General features: G+C 37.8%; 3 protein-coding genes across 4 annotated transcripts in view; 2 read left to right on the forward strand and 1 right to left on the reverse strand.

Moving 5' to 3' along the window:
* Positions 1–2,442: 2,442 nt before the first annotated feature.
* On the forward strand, positions 2,443–3,504 carry LOC107719188 (G-protein coupled estrogen receptor 1). Its single transcript, XM_016526561.1, has one exon. It carries the CDS (start codon positions 2,443–2,445, stop codon positions 3,502–3,504), a length of 1,062 nt encoding a protein of 353 aa, XP_016382047.1.
* Positions 3,505–9,970: 6,466 nt separating this feature from the next.
* On the reverse strand, positions 9,971–11,857 carry LOC107719181 (histone H3.3). 2 transcript variants are annotated; one of them, XM_016526556.1, is made up of 4 exons: positions 11,782–11,857; positions 10,778–10,918; positions 10,503–10,656; positions 9,971–10,354 (listed from the first exon to the last, which is right to left on the reverse strand). In XM_016526556.1, the coding sequence occupies exons 2-4, from the start codon at positions 10,903–10,905 to the stop codon at positions 10,226–10,228; spliced, it is 411 nt and encodes a 136-aa protein (XP_016382042.1). In that variant the 5' UTR covers positions 10,906–10,918; positions 11,782–11,857; the 3' UTR covers positions 9,971–10,225. The 2 variants fall into 2 exon arrangements, with proteins under 2 accessions (XP_016382042.1, XP_016382043.1); XM_016526557.1 differs by having other exon boundaries at positions 11,788–11,817.
* Positions 11,858–12,730: 873 nt separating this feature from the next.
* The window catches only part of LOC107719186 (putative E3 ubiquitin-protein ligase UNKL), a 16,894-nt gene continuing 9,663 nt past the window's right edge, over positions 12,731–19,961 (forward strand). Inside the window, exons 1-3 of the mRNA XM_016526560.1 lie at positions 12,731–12,878; positions 13,792–14,001; positions 17,089–17,265. Of these exons, the coding sequence (XP_016382046.1) occupies positions 12,814–12,878; positions 13,792–14,001; positions 17,089–17,265 (452 nt within the window). The 5' untranslated portion in view covers positions 12,731–12,813. The remainder of the gene's footprint in view (positions 12,879–13,791; positions 14,002–17,088; positions 17,266–19,961) is intronic.

The raw sequence follows: 19,961 nt of genomic DNA on the forward strand, positions 1-19,961 counted from the left end.
ATACTTCATTTTAATACTTATTAATATAATTCTTGCATTTGTTTAACAAATTAATTTGGATTAATACAGATCCTATATCTAAATATTACATATTCTTTCCAAATATATGGTAATTGTTGCATAATGAGTATTTTAATTAGCATAGAGGCATTAGATTTAATTCATTACACATCATTATTCATGATGATACTGTGGCATATTAATCTGAAATTAGTCATGTAATGTCATTCTATTTTCTTTTGACACTCATTAACTCTGTGTAAGTGAAAAATCATTAGTTCACTACAATCTATCTCTCCACAATCAAAATACATTAGTGCAGTGAAAATCAGTTATGGACATAAATGTTATGTAAAGTTAGCCTATGTTCCTGTGAGGAAAATCAAATATTGTATCTATCCCTATGAAGCAGTTCTACAGTGCGTCTTTTTGCTGTTTAATAGTTGTGAGTTTAGCACATGGGTCTGACAGCTCAGGGTGCTTCAATGCATCTGTTTAAGACTTTGCTTTGCATTTTAATAAGCTTGTAGACACTCGGTCCTTAATGTGAATCAATTAAAAACTGTTATGAGAGCTGCCTTCAAGTGCAAACGCAGATATTTAACATAATACATTAAAGTGATGGTTCACCTCAAAATTAAAATTATGTCATCATTTACTCACCCTCATGTAATTCCAAACCTGTATGACTTTCTGTTATTTTGAAAAATGACTTGGACTTCTTTGTCCATCATTCAGTGAAAGTCCATTGGGTCTGTTTGCAGTTTCGGACCCCACTGACTTTCATTACATGGGCAAAAACATATATATAGTCATCAGTGTTGGGGCAAGTTACTTTTTAGATGCTTTTATCCAAAGCGACTTACAAATGAGGACAATAGAAGCAATCAAAACCAACAAAAGAGCAATAATATGCAAGTGATATGACAAGTCTCGGTTAACCTAACGCAGTACACGTTAGAAAATATTTACATGTATATATTTATATTCATATAATTTATATTATACATACATATATTTAATATATAAGCATAACATATTTTTCTTAAACACATATAAATGCATGTATATGTATTTATATATACAGTACATAATAAATATACACAATAAACACACATATATTATGTACACAAAAACTTTTATTTTGGATGTGATTAATCGCGATTAATTGTTGCCCAGCACTAATATATATATATACACACACACAAACAACAAAAAGAAAACATGTAGATAAAATAGAAAAATAATAGTGAAAGCTAGTGTTAGAGGCCCTTTTTTAAAGAAAACAAGCAGTTAGAAAATGAATAGAGAGTGCAAGTGTTAGAGGATCAAGTGGGGTTTTTTTTATTTAACAAATAGATAAAATAGAATTAGAATAGAGAGTGCTAGAGTTAGAGGGTCAAATGAAGACAGAAGAGATGTGTTTTTAGCCATTTCTTAGATGGCTTAGATGCTCGAATTGAGTTGGGCAGAGCATTCCACCAGGAGGAAACAGTTTACATTACTTTTGCTTTACTTTTTCAATCTGGTCTGGGCTTGCTTGCTTGATTTTGGTAAATGTAAAAGCCTTTTCACACCAATAGTGACATGAATACGCCTCAGGCTGAAGGAGATGTAAATTCACGTCTGTAAATTAGTGGGTGCAGCTCAAACAATTCTTTCAGCTGTGCTCCTATTCTGAATTGCATAAAGAATAGGATGCAGAAGAAAGGCTTGCATCATATTCTGAGTTTGCATTTCACTGTTTTTATTAATTTTGTGGAATCGATGAGTAAATGCATGTTCACATTTTGGGTCCCTGATTTCTCTCAACACGGGGACAGGAGAGCTGTCAGTCAATAAGGTAGTCATACAGGTTTGGAATGAAATGTGGGTGAATAAATGATGACAGAATGTTTATTTTGGGGTGAACTATCACCTTAAATAATAATGTCAATGAAACAAGGGATCAAAACAAGTGAACAAAAGAAAATGTTTTGTTCTTCAGATATTATTTTCCTCTTATTTCTCTCTCTTGTTCAGGTGTCACAGTGGTAGTGTCATTGGCGGACTAAAAAAAAATCATGCTCATGGACTGGAGGAGACCAGACTGTACTGGATTGAACGCGTGTGAAGAGCAAAGTGTGCAAAAGAAAAAAAGGAAGCTCAATCCCTAAGGAGAGACTCTTGGTGTTGGTCCCATGGATCACACAAGCCCAGGCAGCCTCCATAGCTGAGAGACTGCCCTGAAAATGGAGGTCTTCTACCCTGGCTGCATCTCCAGAGGCGAAACTGTCTGGGTGGATTCTATCAAACCTTGAGCGTCCGCTTGTAAACAACCGGTTGCCATCAGAATGCGAATGCAGGCTTAACGAAGGATGCTCTCTACAAGGCAAACTGGGCACTGACTCAAATGAAGTATGTAGCACCATTCACAGCATCTGAAACAGAGACTTGGCCAGTATGGAAGAGCAGACTACCACTGTGATTCAGATTTACGTAAATGGCACCGAGCAGTTCAATGCTTCGTATGACTTCAACCTAACCGATGTGAAAGAAAGCATAGACACCTATGAGTTTTACATCATCAGCCTGTTTCTCTCCTGCCTGTACACCATATTACTGTTCCCCATTGGCTTCATTGGGAACATCCTCATTTTGGTGGTCAACCTCAACCACAGGGACAAGATGACCATCCCTGATCTGTACTTCGTCAACCTGGCCGTGGCGGACCTTATTCTGGTGGCGGACTCGCTCATCGAGGTCTTCAATCTCAATGAGAAGTACTACGACTACGCCGTCCTCTGTACCTTCATGTCGCTGTTCCTCCAGGTGAACATGTACAGCAGCATCTTCTTCCTGACATGGATGAGTTTCGACCGATACATTGCTCTGGCTAGCTCTATGAACAGCAGTCCACTGCGAACCATGCAGCACGCCAAACTCAGCTGCAGCCTCATCTGGATGGCCTCCATCCTGGCGACTCTGCTTCCTTTCACCATCGTGCAGACCCAACACACCGGCGAGGTGCACTTCTGCTTCGCCAACGTCTTTGAGATCCAGTGGCTCGAGGTGACGATCGGATTTCTGGTGCCCTTCTCCATCATCGGCCTGTGCTACTCCCTGATCGTCCGCATCCTCATGCGTGCCCAGAAGCACAAAGGACTGTGGCCACGCCGGCAGAAGGCCCTGCGCATGATTGTGGTGGTGGTGCTGGTGTTCTTTATTTGCTGGCTGCCTGAGAATGTTTTCATTAGCATCCAACTGCTCCAAGGCACAGCCGACCCGTCAAAACGCAGCGACACCACGTTGTGGCACGACTACCCCTTGACTGGACACATCGTCAACCTGGCTGCATTCTCCAACAGCTGCCTAAACCCGATCATTTACAGCTTTCTCGGGGAGACTTTCAGAGACAAACTGCGGCTCTTCATCAAGCGGAAAGCCAACTGGTCCGTGGTCTACCGCTTCTGTAATCACACCCTGGATTTGCGCATCCCTGTCAGGAGTGAGTCCGAAGTGTAGCGCAGGTGTGGCAACCTGCAGTTCCTGAAGTTGTCTCGCTTCCAGAACTTGATCATGAATTGACAGAGAGAGATCCGTGGGTTAGCTTGATGCCGTGAACACTGCCTAATTCTTATTGTTGGCTGAGCGAAAAAAGGATTATTCAGGGTGAATCACCTGCTTATGAAGTGGATTATAAAACACGGATGCAGAGCTTGGCCTAAGGCTGCCTTTTACAGATAATTGAAATAATAGGATAGCATGTCTCAATGAAGACTTTTACAGGATGATATTCTCCATTTTAAGGGAACAAATAAAGTCATGGAAGCATCTGAGACCCATTTCCAATCTGAGTCATTGCTATATATTCTCCAGTTTATATATTAATGTCATTGAAACTTGATCTGTCCTGTTTCAAGACTGAATAAATGCATATTTTGTAGGATTTTTCCTACAATCTTCACTGAGAGGGGATGCTAAAAACATGAGAATCCCCTGTTGAAAAAAACAGAATATGCTGGTTAGGTACTGTATGTTTTGTGCAACATGTCCTCCAACCAATATGCCTGCATAGGTAATTTGTCCAAATCCCTGAAATACGACCCATCAGAGCGTATACTACAATTGCACCCCTATCGGCAACAGGACACTTCCATATTAAAGGGTTAGTTCACCCCAAAATGAAAATTCTGTTATTAATTACTCACCCTCATGTCGTTCAAAACCTGTAAGAACTCCGTTCATCTTCGGAACAGAAATTAAGATATTTTTGATGGAATCTGAGAGCTCTCTGACCCTCCCATAGACAGCAACGCAACTGAAATGTTCCCAGACACAGAAGCATAGTAAGGACATCGGTAAAACAGTCCATGTGACATAAGTGGCTCAACTTCAATTTTGTGAAGCTACGAGAATCCTTGTTGTGCGCAAAGAAAACAAAAATGAGGACTTTATTCAACAATTCTTCTCCCCCCGAGTTATTGTCTTACGCCATTTTGGAGAGTATCACAACGCATACGCACGCTTTACCCTAAGTGTAATCAACGCTGATTACGCCGATTACGTCGATGCGCACGCTTTCCCCCCCTAACGTAAACAATGCTGATTATATTCTTGGGTACTCTCCAAAATGGCGGAAGACAGTAACTCGGGGGAGAAGAATTGTTAAATATATTATGTTATTTTTGTTTTCTTTGCGCACAAAAGGTATTCTCGTAGCTTTGCAAAATTGAAGTTGAACCACTGATGTCACATGGACTGTTTTACCGATGTCCTTGCTAAGTTTCTGTGTCTGGGAACATTTCAGTTGCATTGCTGTCTATGGAGGGTCTGAGAGCTCTTGGATTTAATAAAAAATATCTTAATTATTAATTATTATATTTTTGTTCTGAAGATGAACGAAGGTCTTACGGGTTTTGAACGACATGAGGGTGAGTAATTAATGACAGAATTTTCATTTTGGGGTGAACTAACCCTTTAATGCTTTGTACTCTGCACCATAATTCGGGTTTCGTATAGCTCAGTTGGTAGATCATCGTGTTACACGACAATATGCAATCATGTGATCATGGGTTTGATCCCAGAGAACGCATGTGCTCATAAAATTTATATGCACTGTAAATCATGATTTCTGTGAGGGTAGGTTTAGGGGCGGGGTTAGGTGTGGTCATCCGTACGAATTCGTATGAATTAGCCACCTAGTAAAATATGTACAAATTGCAGTGAGATCGGGTTGGACCATGTAAAAAGTCCACAAATTGCATTATAAATAAACACGCATTTTGATTGGTAATGACAGTCACACGTCATTTCATGACGACAGATGCAAAACGACACTGTCATTATTTTTACGTCCGGTAGAGGGCACTGAACTTTAAAACTTATATATAGGTCGTAATAAGGTGCTTGCACAAACGACCTATAGGGTTATTTTTTGTTGGAGGACAGTCTGGTTTTGAAGCATGGCAGCTAGTTTGAGCTGGTCCTTAGTTGGCCATGAGCTGGTTTAAGCTGGTCCTGAGCTGGTTATGAGCTAGTCCTAAGCTGGAGCTAGTTGCTTAGGTCTAGCAGCACATGACCTGCTGATACCAGCTCATAACCAGCTGCCATGCTTCAAAACATACTTAACCAGCATATGCTGTTTTTTCAACAGGCTCTTGCGACAATTTCAAGAGTGTAAGATTCACTCCCAGCCAATTTTAGGGATTCTGTAAGCAGTACTAATGTCCGAGAGTGTAAACTTCATGTGCAGTCTCTCTAGGTTTACACAAAAACATCATTAGGGAAACATTAAAGTAAATTCAGTTCAATGCAAACATATTTGGTGGATTACTGCTCATTTGGACAAGTGTTAGCGACACTAAACCCAGGTGTTGGCTCCTGTTTCCTTGAAGTTGGAGTCAGTGGGCAGGTGGTGTGCAGACAGCATAGCAAGATATAAACACATTATTCAAGACTTCAGAAGTGGGGCGTCCAGCGCTGCTGTTTACTTGATCACCATGCTCTTGAACTCTTCATTCGTTGCATTCCCATTCCTCTCGCTTTCTCATGAGTGCACTCTACCAGCAAAAACAAGGACTCCAAGGAATTCCAAAAAGGTCTAATCTGTTTAGAGACTGTATGGATATTAATATAGATACACAATAAGACTTGAAATTATTGTTTCACTGTCCAAAATGTGTCGGGATGACTTAAGTAACATTTGAACGTACGCTATTTTCATATACAGATATTACAAATGATTACGACATGATAACAAGAGCATCTTGATAACAGGAAGCTGATAATCTCCCCTAGAGAGAGCCCTCTCATGCCCAGGGCTAAAACAATATATGACTCAAATTATTCATAAACACAGTGGCAGTCTGAGGGCTTTTCCCCAAATAAAACAGAACAAAGACAAACAAATAAAAAGAAAATGAGGAATTAAAAAATAAATAAATAAATAATCTCAAAATTGGTCTCTTGGGATTTTTTTTTCTTTTTCTTGTTGAGCAGTATTACGTCATACAAAATGATCAATATAAGGATTTGGATTAAGCATGATATAATGCATTTGAGTCTGAAAAAGCAATGAATGAATAAACAGCCCCATTTTCACAATATAATATAAAATGGTGTTCACTGGTGTTCACTCACTGTCAGTTTTACGAAAGCTGTCCGCTACACTAGAAAGGTGAGGGGATATTGTTGCACAATGGATTTCTTCCCTTCTTAGATGGAAAACAAGATTGCAGTACAGTATAATAAAAATAATGGTTTAAATCACTTATCGTTTATTATCTATGACAAATGGCACAGGAAATTGACTGGCCTGCACAAACAGCTAATCCAGACTGTGCTTTAATATAGGGCACATTTTAAAGGCCATCATATTATGAAAAGGCAGACATCTTTTATACACACACAACCCTAGATACATTTTAGCCAATAAAAGTGCATATTGGATATGTTCCTGTTGGCCATGGAGACAAGTTGTTGTAAGTGATTTTTTTTTTAAATTACTGTATTGCAGCAATGAGAATCATGAGTCCAATGTGAATTATGAAACACTACAATGTAAAAAGTCTGGATTTGTGTGAAAAAACTGTCATGAAAATAATGTCACAATCCAAGTCAAAGTCTTAATGGACCTAAAAAAAATTGGGTTGAGATTTAGAAATTGCTTCTTAGTGTGTCCTGACTCCTGAGGATGGCCAAGCTGCTGTCTTTGCCCTGGTTCTGGTCACATGACTTTCTGAGTTAATCATCTGAGTCATAAACTCACTCTGGAGCAGTGCTGTTATTATTAACTAACACTAAAACCATTGTTGTTAATAGAAATAAAATGTAATATAAACATTAGATTAATTTTAACCCTAAAAACTAAAATAAAAAAAAACTGAATAAGTTTAAGTAGAAGTAGTAAATGACTAAAACTGAAATAAAATCAAATTAAAATTATCAAAATTAAAGTTAATTAAAAATAAATACTACAATGTATTATATAAATAATACTAAAATAACACTGCTCTGGAGACACAGGATGAGACTCATGACAGCACTGAGATCAATGGAGAATATGCTCTTTGATCTAAAACCCATTTGTTGGTTTTGACATGCAGTTGATAAAATGTATTTCGTAGCAAGTGTCATTAAAGTAATGCAACTATTGTTGATAATAACGAGAATATGTCAGTATGGAGTGCTGGGTACTGATACAGAGAGTTTGTTTAATATAGACCAGTGCAACAGCGAAGTCTGCAAAAAATAAATAAAAAATAAGACAGCCTTGGCAAAACCAAGAAATGTTTTTCCAGCTGTAAAGCCGCCCAGGCTGGGAAAAATATGTAAGCATTGTTTGAATCATTTTTAATGAATTTGTATGGACCTGATCAGGAAAATTAACTAATTTACATATATATAAAAAAACAATCCACATATAAATAGATAAACAAAAGAGTGACTTGGGAAACTTGTGTCTCAGACAGTCCTATATAGGGCATGAGTAAGGTTGTGTGCCTCTAACAGAGATTTGAGAATCCATGATGAGAACAGCCTTAGGATGTGAGCATCACAGAAAGATACAGACAAGTGAAATAATGCCAGATAACAGAGCTGAAATCTGGACCCCCACAGTCAATCCCCTGGGAAAGAGTCAACAAGACATGTTAATTTCGTATCTGTATAAATACACATAAATAGACTCAGGACGACTCTGAGAAAGACAAAGAGCAAGAGGCGAGGGAGAGAGGGTGAGACAGAGACTGTGTCTGCAGCTGGGACTGGAGCAGGGCTCAGGGTTGAGGGGTCTGACGTCATTGCGTCCTAGCGCATATGTTTGTCCCATTTGTCGGTGAGATTTCTCGTTTGATGCGGTTTAATGAATCTGTTTATCAGAACTCATGCTGTCTTATGGTTTCCAGTCAGTGTTTACATGCTTCCTGTCTGTATTCACACACATAAACAAACCTCAAATATACTTCATAATAAATTTGAGCGCAAAACAAGAGTTCTTCCAATCTGAATTTGTCCAAATAATAAATATTTTACAAAAATACCATGGAAATATTGTCGCTTGGAGGAGAATGATAAGCTGAAAGCTTATAAAACACAGTAAGACTTGCAGCATCCAGCACCAAAGGGTGACTGCGTTGTGTCAAAGGTAATTAAAGTAGTGAGAATTAATGCATATGCTTAAGGAAAGACTTTGAATAAAAGATCTGATCCACAATTACATTTACATATTAAAATCTTCTCTAGGAAAAAAAAAAGAGAAAGAACAAAGGCAACTTAGGTAACATCAAGAGGGTCAAATAGAGCTTTGCACAGGAGTGTTTCAGTCCAAGAGTGCACCTAATACAATACTAATGCATCGAAATAACGTGGTATAGACTAATCCAGGGGTGTCAAACTCAATTCCTGGAGGACTGGAGCCCTGCAGAGTTTAGATTCAACCCTAATTAAGCACACCTGATCTAACTAATCAAGTCCTTCAGGCCTTTTTGAAAACTACATGTGTGTTGGAGCAGGGTTGGAATAAAACTCTGCAGGGCTCCGGCCCTCCAGGAATTGAGTTAAACCCCCCTGGACTAAACCAAAACATTTCGATATTAAATAAACAAATAAATAAATGTGCAAACTCACCACTGACCACAAGAGGACGCCAACAACGAGCACATCCATGAATATACACAAGCAAATATACAGTCGAAGGCAACTGAGATTAAAGGGGTCATATGATGCGATTTACATTTTTACTTTCTCTTTGGAGTGTTACAAGCTCTTGGTGCATAACGGAAACGTTTACAGGTGCAGAGTAATGGCATTTTTTAATCTATGGAACAATATAAATAATCACACAACGATGTTTTGGACAAGTAGTGTAATATGTTTAGTATTGGCAAAGGCTTTTGTATTGTCGAATAACAACATATTAAGCAGCTTCCTTAAATGGAGGCTAGTGTGGTGAGCCCAAAGAAATTTGTTAAATCTGTCAGTTTCAAATAAAACTAGCATACTGAATACTGCAAATTATACTTACGATGAAACTGTTTTGATTAGCATGCTACACCGCTGTCACGACCTCGTTGCAGGTTTAATTTGGTGGCCAGATGGCACGGTTACCGCGTTTTTGCTCTTGTAATCCCATTTTGTATATAAATGTAATTTGCTAGTGCTATCAAAAGAGCTGTATTCTGCTTATATATAAACAGTAATTGTAATATGGTAGCATGACACCTCTAACAGAAAAATGTTTAAACTAGATGTAACTTGATGACAGCTTGTGGTTAACGCGGTGTAAATCGCGCCAAGTGACATGACTCTGCCCTCTTGTGGTGAGAAGCCAAGTCTACATGCTACAAATCAGGCAGATTCAACTTTATGAACATAGAAAGATAACTTGTCAGAATAGATTTACATAGCAGTCATTTAAGTATTAGGTAGGTCTTTCAATTAAAAACCAGGGCCAAAGTATATTCAAGTGACAGACTGAATCAGCACACCGTTTTGGAGGTAGAGTAATTTTATTTACAACCCAATGATCAATGTAAAAGATAAGTGATAAATACTTTAAAGCATGCAACTAAAGCCGCTTTACAATGAGCTCTACAATGGTTAATCTAGACACACTCACTTTAAAAACCTGAGTCTGTAAGGAATGCTTTACAAAATGACTCCAATGTACAAATCCATTGCTTTTACTTCGAGTGTTTCTCATTAAAAGTTCAAATAAAAAAAAAAGGAAAAAATAAAATAAAAATTAGGCCCTCTCTCCTCTGATTCGCCTTGCAAGCTGGATATCCTTGGGCATGATTGTGACTCTCTTGGCATGAATGGCGCACAAGTTAGTGTCCTCAAACAGACCGACAAGGTAGGCTTCACTTGCTTCCTGTTTAAAAAAAAAAAAAAAAAAAAAAAAGAAAAAGAAAAAGAAAAAAAAAGAAAGTTTGTTAAAGCTTCCAGAAACTTTGAGCATGTTGTAGATCACACTGCAATACGGTCATGGAATAATTTTAAATATAAAAATAGCTACACACCTGAAGTGCACCAATGGCTGCACTCTGGAACCTCAAATCAGTTTTGAAGTCCTGTGCGATCTCCCGAACCAGACGCTGAAATGGCAACTTGCGGATGAGCAACTCTGTTGACTTCTGATAACGACGAATCTCTCTCAGAGCAACAGTTCCAGGCCTGAAGTGGGGGAGAGGAGAAGAAAAAAAAGAAAGTGTATGATTTACCGGTTATCATCATCAACTTTATTTCTCATGTATGTGCAAGGGTGCATCTCATCACAGCAGCATCTCAGACTCACCTGTATCTGTGGGGCTTCTTGACGCCACCAGTAGAGGGCGCGCTCTTCCTAGCGGCTTTAGTCGCCAGCTGTTTTCTTGGCGCCTTTCCTCCAGTTGATTTACGCGCGGTCTGCTTGGTACGAGCCATTGTTGTTCAGTCTCTGGAATTGAAAACACACACTTAAATATGGAATTCTTACCATTTTAATGGGAAACTCTACCGGTGACTTAAAATGGCGGAATCATCCGGGTCTTGCGGTTTGCTTTTACCACTTCCGCTCCAAAGCCGCATATACTCATTTTCATTTATAAAGCTGTACAATGTAACGTTAAAGTGCCTACGACGCGTATTAAATTCTAAACTATATAAAACGGCTAGAATGTATGCGTAATTGGCCTTGAACAAAACCAAACAAGCATCCCATGCGTGTATTTGCATCAGACGCTACTCTGGGACACCAGCATCAAGCCTCCATCTGCAGCAGAGACGCTCCCCCTCAAATACTGCATATTACACACCATCCCACCACGAAACTCACTTTCAACCAGAAATATAGCAGTTGCATAATTTAGAAACTGCGGGAAATTTTGTGCAGAGGCACAAGGGAAAGTTATTTGAATGCAGCATTCGGCACAACACCGGCAACTCGACCTCAAGTAAGTTAACGTTACAAGATGAACAAACCATTGTCCAAAATGGCGGGCAAAACCGTACGCTGACAACCCAGCAGGGAATTATCAGATGCAACATATTGCTTCAAAGCCCGACTAAAAAAAAAACACACACATTTAACGTGTCTAAAACGCCACATGCTGTTTAAATGAACTTTAAACCAAGAGCGTTTAAAACATTAATCCAAGCTACAAATTAGCCAGCAAATGACTCATCAGTAAGCAGGAGAAAGCTAAAATCCGATCAACTCTGAAAACGACTAATTGTTTTGTTTTAAATTAGCTCTAGTCGGACTATTATGACTGCTCTCTAATGCCTAAATATCTACCAAATGATTTAAAGTTGACTTACACAAACCTCGTTGAACCACGATCTTTCCCACGTAGTATCTCGTATTTGAAAATATGAGGGTTGGGCTTCTATTTATATATTTCTGTGGATCGTCACTTAGACACGCCCATATATTACGTTTTCGTATCTCATTGGCTTAACGTAACAGCCTCCTCCTCTACGTTGTTTTGCTTTATTTATCTTTTAGAATATTTCTTGTGAGAATGTAATACTACTTTTATTTTAAATATAAAGAATGTATTAGATAAAACGGGTGCTGGTGTAAGATACTTGGAGTACTTTATTTAGACATTGTCTTCAGTCTCACATTTAGCGATTTGTTTACGTTTATTTTTTCACATAACTTAGAAAACAAAGATTATTTGTAATAGATAAAACGGGTGGTGGAGAAATATATACTTGAAGTAGACTACTTTAGACGTTGGCTTCAATCTCACTTAATTTGTTTGTTTGCATATTTTTTTCACTAAACATCAACATTTGAAATAGATAACGGTTGCTGGAGTAATATATAATTGAAGCAGGCTACTTTAGATATTGTCTTCCATTTCACTTTAGGAACTTGTTTGTATGTTGTTGTTTTTTACATAACTTCAAAAACATCCTAGATAGCGAACTGACATAGAATCAACGTTGAATCGACGTCTGTTTGCTATCTGGGATACATTTAACTGCAACTCAATCCACAGAAAAAAAAAATGTCTTGAACCCGAAAACAGTTACTACTGTAAGTGCGCTGCACTCTCGGGATTAAAAAAAAAAAGTATATAAATAAATGTCTAATTAAGCATTGTTTTATGTTTTTATTACATTGTTTTTTATATTTCTGAATAATGTTAACGAACACGTTGCAGTCTAAATAGTCACTTGTGTTGTGTGAGGGATCGTTGCATATTATAGCAGTGCTGCTATGCAGCATGGCCATTGTCTTGTTTGTCCCGCCAGTTGCTCATATTGGCCTTGCAGCGGCGCGCGAGAGCATGAGTAGACGACAGGGTCCCCGCGCACGCGCTATTATTGTTTTGACTGAAAATGCCGTCGGTTTCGAAAACGGTGGTGAGCGCTTCTCCTCAAACCGAGAAACCAACCCACTATACGTAAGTAGAGTAAGCATTAAACGGACGAAAATACGTTTCAGCGGAACGCGATGACTGTTCGATATTCGACTGTCGGGTTTGTATTTGCAACGCGTGCTGCTTCCTCTGTGCGTTTAAAAATGGTGCTTTTCCTTTTGTAAATTCGTCCGAATACATGCGGATCTCACATATTAATGTTAATGAAATCAACAATCTCGTCTGCTCTAAACGTTGCATCGTTTCCCGTACAAAGCTTTAGCTGTTTTGCGTGCCTTTTAAAACTTAAGAAGGTGCTCTTCGCTTATTTGCTCAAAGGCTGCTTGTGTAAAAGCCTGAAGACATGTACATTGCACAGCAGCAAGACGAGCGAGTCGAGACGCTCGCTAGATGTAGCTAACAGGCTGGGTTGTTAGCTGCATCCGCCTCTTTCCTCGGCCCGTGTTTCTTACTCTACGCTCTTTTCCCGCCGTACGCACCGTTGGTTCGAATGGAACGTACGTCGAAGATTATACGTAACTGTGTACGCTAATCGCGGAATACTTGGCGTGAGCTTCTAATGTTGTATTGGAGAGCCTTGATAAATAGCTCACAGTTGATGCAGTGGATTTCTAAAACAATTAAACACATTCCGTTCCCATTTAGATGTTTATAAACACATAAAGTGAACATCATATGTTTACAGTTGCTGAAAAGGGTGTTTATCACGTAAACTATTTATCTAGGGCTAGTTTTGTTGGGGAATGGTAACGTTAGCGTATTAGAAACTACGCAGTGTAAACAGCCACCGCAGCTCCAAACTTTGTTAGTAGTTTCACATTGCTGCGTTTGATTTTGTCAATACTGATTTGTTTATACATCACCCAAGTGAAGTTTTTGTCGCGGAGGTGGTTGATTATAAAGCTTTTGACCGTGCTTTTTCCCATTTTAATTATAGATATTTGAAGGAGTTCAGGACCGAGCAATGCCCACTGTTTTTGCAGCACAAATGCACACAGCATAGACCCTTTACGTGTTTCCACTGGCATTTTCTAAATCAGCGAAGACGGAGACCCATACGAAGAAGAGACGGGACTTTTAATTACAGCCCAGATGTATATTGCACGAAGTATGATGAAACAACAGGAATATGCCCAGATGGAGACGAGTAAGTAACTGCTTTTTGTTTTATTTACACTGCAGTTGAGAAGTCATTTTTCATGTTTTCGCGACAGTGCACGTAACGTTAGTCATGTTTATTTTGCTTTGGCAATTTTTGTGTTGCTTGAAACGAATATTGTTTTAATAATTATAATATATATCACAAAACAATTATTTTGGAAACGCCTGCGTTTTGTGAATCGGATTTTGCCATTTTTTAGTTATCATGAGCATGCTGTAGTGTTTTTGTCTCGTCTTATTGTTCTGTGTAGCACACGCCCTCTTTATAAAGTATGTAGTTTAGCAGCCTTGTAAATTCACTATAGTGTTTACTTTGTTAATGTTTTACTCCCTCGTGAGATATATCGCTTTCTCCTGTAATCTTTTTGCTGTTCACGGTGTTGTTTCGCTCGGTGTGTGTGTATTTCTCGAGTTTCACTTCCACTTTTGCCTGATGACTCGTCTCTCAGTTCCCAGTTTGCCCTGTGTGTAGCAGAAATGTGTATCTTCGGTTTGGAAAAAAAGGTCAGAAGACTGATGGTGGAGAATCATGTTTGCCTTCCTTGTGTATTGCGCTTAGAGAGCCTAAAGACACGCCCCCTGTTCTATGCATTCTGATTGGCTCTCCTTTGCACGTACCCTTTTCTGATTGGCTCACTGCTGCTACAACGTTTACGAGCCCTCGCTTCATAAAAACTCATGTGTTTACAAAGCACGTTATAGTTCGGAGAACTCAGTCATGTCCAATCATGTCCCAGTTTAGTCCAGTTGTATATTTTGTTCTCTGTTAATTCGTTTGACAATCAGTGAAAACACTGTGCTCAAGATAGAAGTTAATGCTTGATTGATCCCAATACCAAAGGTTGTTTAAATATGTGCTGTTTGTTTGTAGTTTAGCTTATGTTAGTTTCTTATTCATTAAATCGTATTTAAACAGCTAGTTTTGCTGGAATTGTGCAAAAGCAGAGTTCAAAGGCTCTATAAATGGATCATAACTACTGTAGAGTCCACGTGACATAACTGTTAGTCAGGTGTCATATGTGGATTCTTTCCAAGTTTTTCCCATAAGATTGTTTTGGCGCTCCAGCCATAAATAGTGGCATGGCAACTTTGTTTTGATTTTGGGAATGCTGTAGTATGATGTCAGTCAGGTGATATTTCTGATCTCACAGAGAGATTAACATAGAATCCTGTGACACATCAGGTCAACATTTTGATTGTATATATAGATTATATCTGCAATTTACTTAAACACATTTTTTTTTTAATAATGATTGTACAACACTAGTCATTGTATAATTTGTTTTTATTATTGATTCACAATATATGGGTCGACTAGATAATATAGATTATCTGCCAATATGAGGAATTAAAAACTAATAAATAATTGCATTGTTCAATATTTAATTGTGGATGCTTGTTTCAGCGTATTTTTATATTATGTTTTATATAATTTTACACCTATTTATTAATAGAGGACCCACGGATTTTATTATTTTTCTCATCTCATTCATATATCCATATATTTCATACTTTACATAACAGTGCAATGATGTTTACAACTTTTGCATTATAACATCTATATGACATTTTAAAAAAAAAACTGTTTATTTTAGTTAGACAAAATATATTTATTTATTTTCTTTACCTACACCTGAACTGAATGATACTGGATTATTATTATTGTTTTGGATAAAAGCGTCTGCTAAATGACTAAATGTGAATGTAAATGTTTTTATTATAATATAACTCTTAATGGTTTGTCCTGCGTCTCTGCCGAGTCTCCCCGACAATGTATGTCACATAGTTTCAGTATAGGCACAGATCACAGGCTCATTCATCCAGTAGCAGCCGTCCTGTGATGACATCACTGCTGTTGCCATAGTTACTGTTGCTACCCGAACAAGATGCAGTTGCTATATTTGAGAAGATTATTGGGTATGTGGCATTTTCGGTATAAATCTGCTCTCTTCCAGGGAGCTGTTCGGATTGTCACAGCCCTGTTTTCTGTGTGCCTTAAATCCTTTCTTAAAAAACAAACATATATTTTGTCTTCTAAATGCCTGTTTCTCTTAATCTCATCGTTTGCATTATGGTATCATGTATCAGCATGCATAATTCTTATTGCACTCAGTTTCAATCAAGTTTAAATATACATTTTGAACTTAAAAGTGCAGTTAGCCGAAAATGATTTATTTAGTTATTATTTAGACTCGTGCTGTGCTTATAACACCAAGCATGCACTAATAATATTTCATAATTTCATAGAGACGTTACTCTCCTTTACACTACGTATGTATACTGTCTGCCAATATATCTTGCAAAATAACTTCCAGCCGGAAAGTATTTCACAAGTGTTTGACTGTTTTAAAGTTGTGAAAGCTCAGCATTTGCCATGATATTGATGCTTGTTGCCCTTGATGTCTTTTTATGTCTTTTATTTTATTTTACATGCTATATTTAACAGTAGTGGCCAGAACTGTATTTGTATATTTGTTGATGTATTTTTAACATATGTTTGCCAGATTACTTCGTTTGCTCATTGTTTGTGGAAATAATACATGAAGCACTATTTATAGTGTATTATGCTAGGAATAAAATGAGTTCTTGGACAGCAATGATGATGATCTGTTTTAGCATAAAGAAATCAAAAAGTTTGTTGTCTGCTTGTATATCACACTGTCACTCAGTCATATTATGTTATATTAGAAATAGTTGTCAGACAGGTTAGTGCAGCTCTAACTTCCAATACGATTGTTATTTTGTGACAACAAAAAGCAATAGTGTGTTTGTGTCCAACGTCTTTTTTCTATTTTCTGTGGCTTCAGGCAGTGCAGACACAAGCCTCATGCCTCAGTATTTCGAAACAAAGCGTCCCAAAGAGAGCACTCATTGGGAAGGACTACATTTTTCATGTTTTACATTTATTTTTAGTTCTTTGCATTACTTTCACTTTGTTGTTCACAGAGAAATGCACTGATCTTTACATGTTTATGAAATATTTAGTCATTTATTTTCAATGAACACATCAAAATGTATTCCTTTCATTGAGCATGTTTACTGATGAGCAACACTGGTGCTTTTCTCTTCTCAGTTGCCCTTATTTACACCGGACCACCGGTGACACAGAGCGCAAGTACCATTTACGCTACTACAAGACCGGCACCTGCATCCATGAGACAGATGCTCGTGGGCATTGTGTGAAGAACGGCCTCCACTGCGCCTTCGCTCATGGACCACACGACCTACGGCCGCCAGTTTATGACATAAGGTAGTGTTTTTTTACTCACTCGCTAATACATGTTGAATTAGTGTGATTAATCTAAAATGGTCACATTAACAATATATTAACTATGAATTTTGCCTCAATAAACTCCTAATTTGCTGCTTATTAATAGTTAGTAATGTAGTTGTTAAGTTTAGGCATTGGGTAGCATTAAGGATATAGAATATTATGCAGAATATGTGCTTTATAAGCACTAAAAAAAGCTCATATGTTAATAATAGGTATGCTAATAAGCAACTAGTTAATAGTGAAAATTGGTCCATATACTAAAATGTTACCTAAAAAATATATGCAAACAATCATGCCCCTGACCCATGCATTAATGAGGAATATTCCTGCAGTCAAAGCAAGTCCACTATCAGTGCAGCTACTATAGGAAACGCACTAAATTTTATTTACTGAGAGCAGGCAACCTAAAAAAAATTTGTTAAATCATTACCATAAAGTACACTACCACTCAAAGGATTGCGGTCAGTATGATTTTTAAGAGATTAATGCTTTTATTTATCAAGGATGCATTGAGTTTATCAAAAGTTGAAGTAAAGACATTTATAATGTTACAATGCTTAGATTTATAGGAACATTTATAATGTTACTGCTTGAAATATTAAGCATTTTCAACATTGCTAATAATCAGAAATGTTACTTGAGCAGCAAATCAGCATATTAGAATTTATGAAATATTTAGTCATTTATTTTCAATGAACACATCAAAATGTATTCCTTTCATTGAGCATGTTTACTGATGAGCAACACTGGTGCTTTTCTCTTCTCAGTTGCCCTTATTTACACCGGACCACCGGTGACACAGAGCGCAAGTACCATTTACGCTACTACAAGACCGGCACCTGCATCCATGAGACAGATGCTCGTGGGCATTGTGTGAAGAACGGCCTCCACTGCGCCTTCGCTCATGGACCACACGACCTACGGCCGCCAGTTTATGACATAAGGTAGTGTTTTTTTACTCACTCGCTAATACATGTTGAATTAGTGTGATTAATCTAAAATGGTCACATTAACAATATATTAACTATGAATTTTGCCTCAATAAACTCCTAATTTGCTGCTTATTAATAGTTAGTAATGTAGTTGTTAAGTTTAGGCATTGGGTAGCATTAAGGATATAGAATATTATGCAGAATATGTGCTTTATAAGCACTAAAAAAAGCTCATATGTTAATAATAGGTATGCTAATAAGCAACTAGTTAATAGTGAAAATTGGTCCATATACTAAAATGTTACCTAAAAAATATATGCAAACAATCATGCCCCTGACCCATGCATTAATGAGGAATATTCCTGCAGTCAAAGCAAGTCCACTATCAGTGCAGCTACTATAGGAAACGCACTAAATTTTATTTACTGAGAGCAGGCAACCTAAAAAAAATGTGTTAAATCATTACCATAAAGTACACTACCACTCAAAGGATTGCGGTCAGTATGATTTTTAAGAGATTAATGCTTTTATTTATCAAGGATGCATTGAGTTTATCAAAAGTTGAAGTAAAGACATTTATAATGTTACAATGCTTAGATTTATAGGAACATTTATAATGTTACTGCTTGAAATATTAAGCATTTTCAACATTGCTAATAATCAGAAATGTTACTTGAGCAGCAAATCAGAATATTAGAATGATTTCTGAAGAATCATGTGACACTGAAGACTGGAGTAATGATGCTGAAAATACAGCCTTGCCATCACAGAAATGTACGTTTTAAAATTGATTACGATATAAAACGGCTATTTTAAATTGTGATAATATTTCACAATATGTTTTTTTTTTTTTTTTTTGGTCAAATAAATTCTAGGTGACCTTAAGAGACGAAAAAAAAACGTTAACAATTCTTATCAAGTGGTTACTGAATGGTAGTGTAGTTACAGTTTTGAATCATTTAATGTACATAGTTGAGAGGACTATTTGCATTTCTTCGAGTACAAGGGAAACTTACACTAAAGGGCATTAGTCGGAAAAGGAAGTTCTTTGGCTTGTGGCACTCAAATTCCTGTTTTTCAACGATGGGGGAAATTCTGCCAGGATTCCCAACCCCCAACTAGCGTAAAAACTGTGAATTCCAAAACAACAGCAGTTTGCGCTAGTCATTGTTTTGTTATGTCCGTTGCTTTCGGTTGCAAAACGCTTTTGTGGCTGCACAAGTTTTCAGCTGATTAGCACCATAGGTCTTTACATATGTATTCAGTTCATAAGAGAGCAGTCAGGGTGCTTATTAGAGGGTGCTTAACCTCATTTGCAAATATATACCGTATTTGTTGTTTTACTAACGACATCAATTACGCCTGCATTGACGAGCAGTCTGCACAACACAGCCGCGAACGGTTTGATTCTGGCCTGGAAATGTGGCTTACCAGAGATTAAATAACAAGAAATATGCCATCTCAGCAGTTGCCTAGCAACGTGTATGTGGAAATAGCTGTTACATCAAGAGCGGTCTTGGTTTTTTTTCCCCTTTTTTTCTTTACATCTGCCGTTCGGAGTTGGTGTTGGTCCTGTTGCATGGGTGGGCTGACTTGCATAATTATGTTCACAGAGAGATTCAGGCACAGGAAGCTCTGCAGAACGGCCAGTTGGGATCTGGGGAGGGAATTCCTGACCTGCAGCCGGGTGTGCTGGCCAGCCAGGCCATGATTGAGAAGACCTTGAATGAGGACCCACGC

The sequence above is a fragment of the Sinocyclocheilus rhinocerous genome, unplaced genomic scaffold, assembly GCF_001515625.1.
Source record: "Sinocyclocheilus rhinocerous isolate Xijiao unplaced genomic scaffold, SAMN03320098_v1.1 scaffold2982, whole genome shotgun sequence".
Lineage (NCBI taxonomy): Eukaryota > Metazoa > Chordata > Actinopteri > Cypriniformes > Cyprinidae > Sinocyclocheilus > Sinocyclocheilus rhinocerous.

Excerpts from the sequence above, each read along its gene's own strand:
- LOC107719188 (XM_016526561.1), top strand. The coding sequence starts at position 2,443 with ATGGAAGAGCAGACTACCACTGTGATTCAGATTTACGTAAATGGCACC.
- LOC107719181 (XM_016526556.1), bottom strand. The coding sequence starts at position 10,905 with ATGGCTCGTACCAAGCAGACCGCGCGTAAATCAACTGGAGGAAAGGCG. Across the intron at positions 10,657-10,777 it reads AAGAAGCCCCACAGATACAG|GCCTGGAACTGTTGCTCTGA; the intron begins GTGAGTCTGAGA and ends CCCCCACTTCAG. Across the intron at positions 10,355-10,502 it reads CAGCCATTGGTGCACTTCAG|GAAGCAAGTGAAGCCTACCT; the intron begins GTGTGTAGCTAT and ends TTTTTTAAACAG.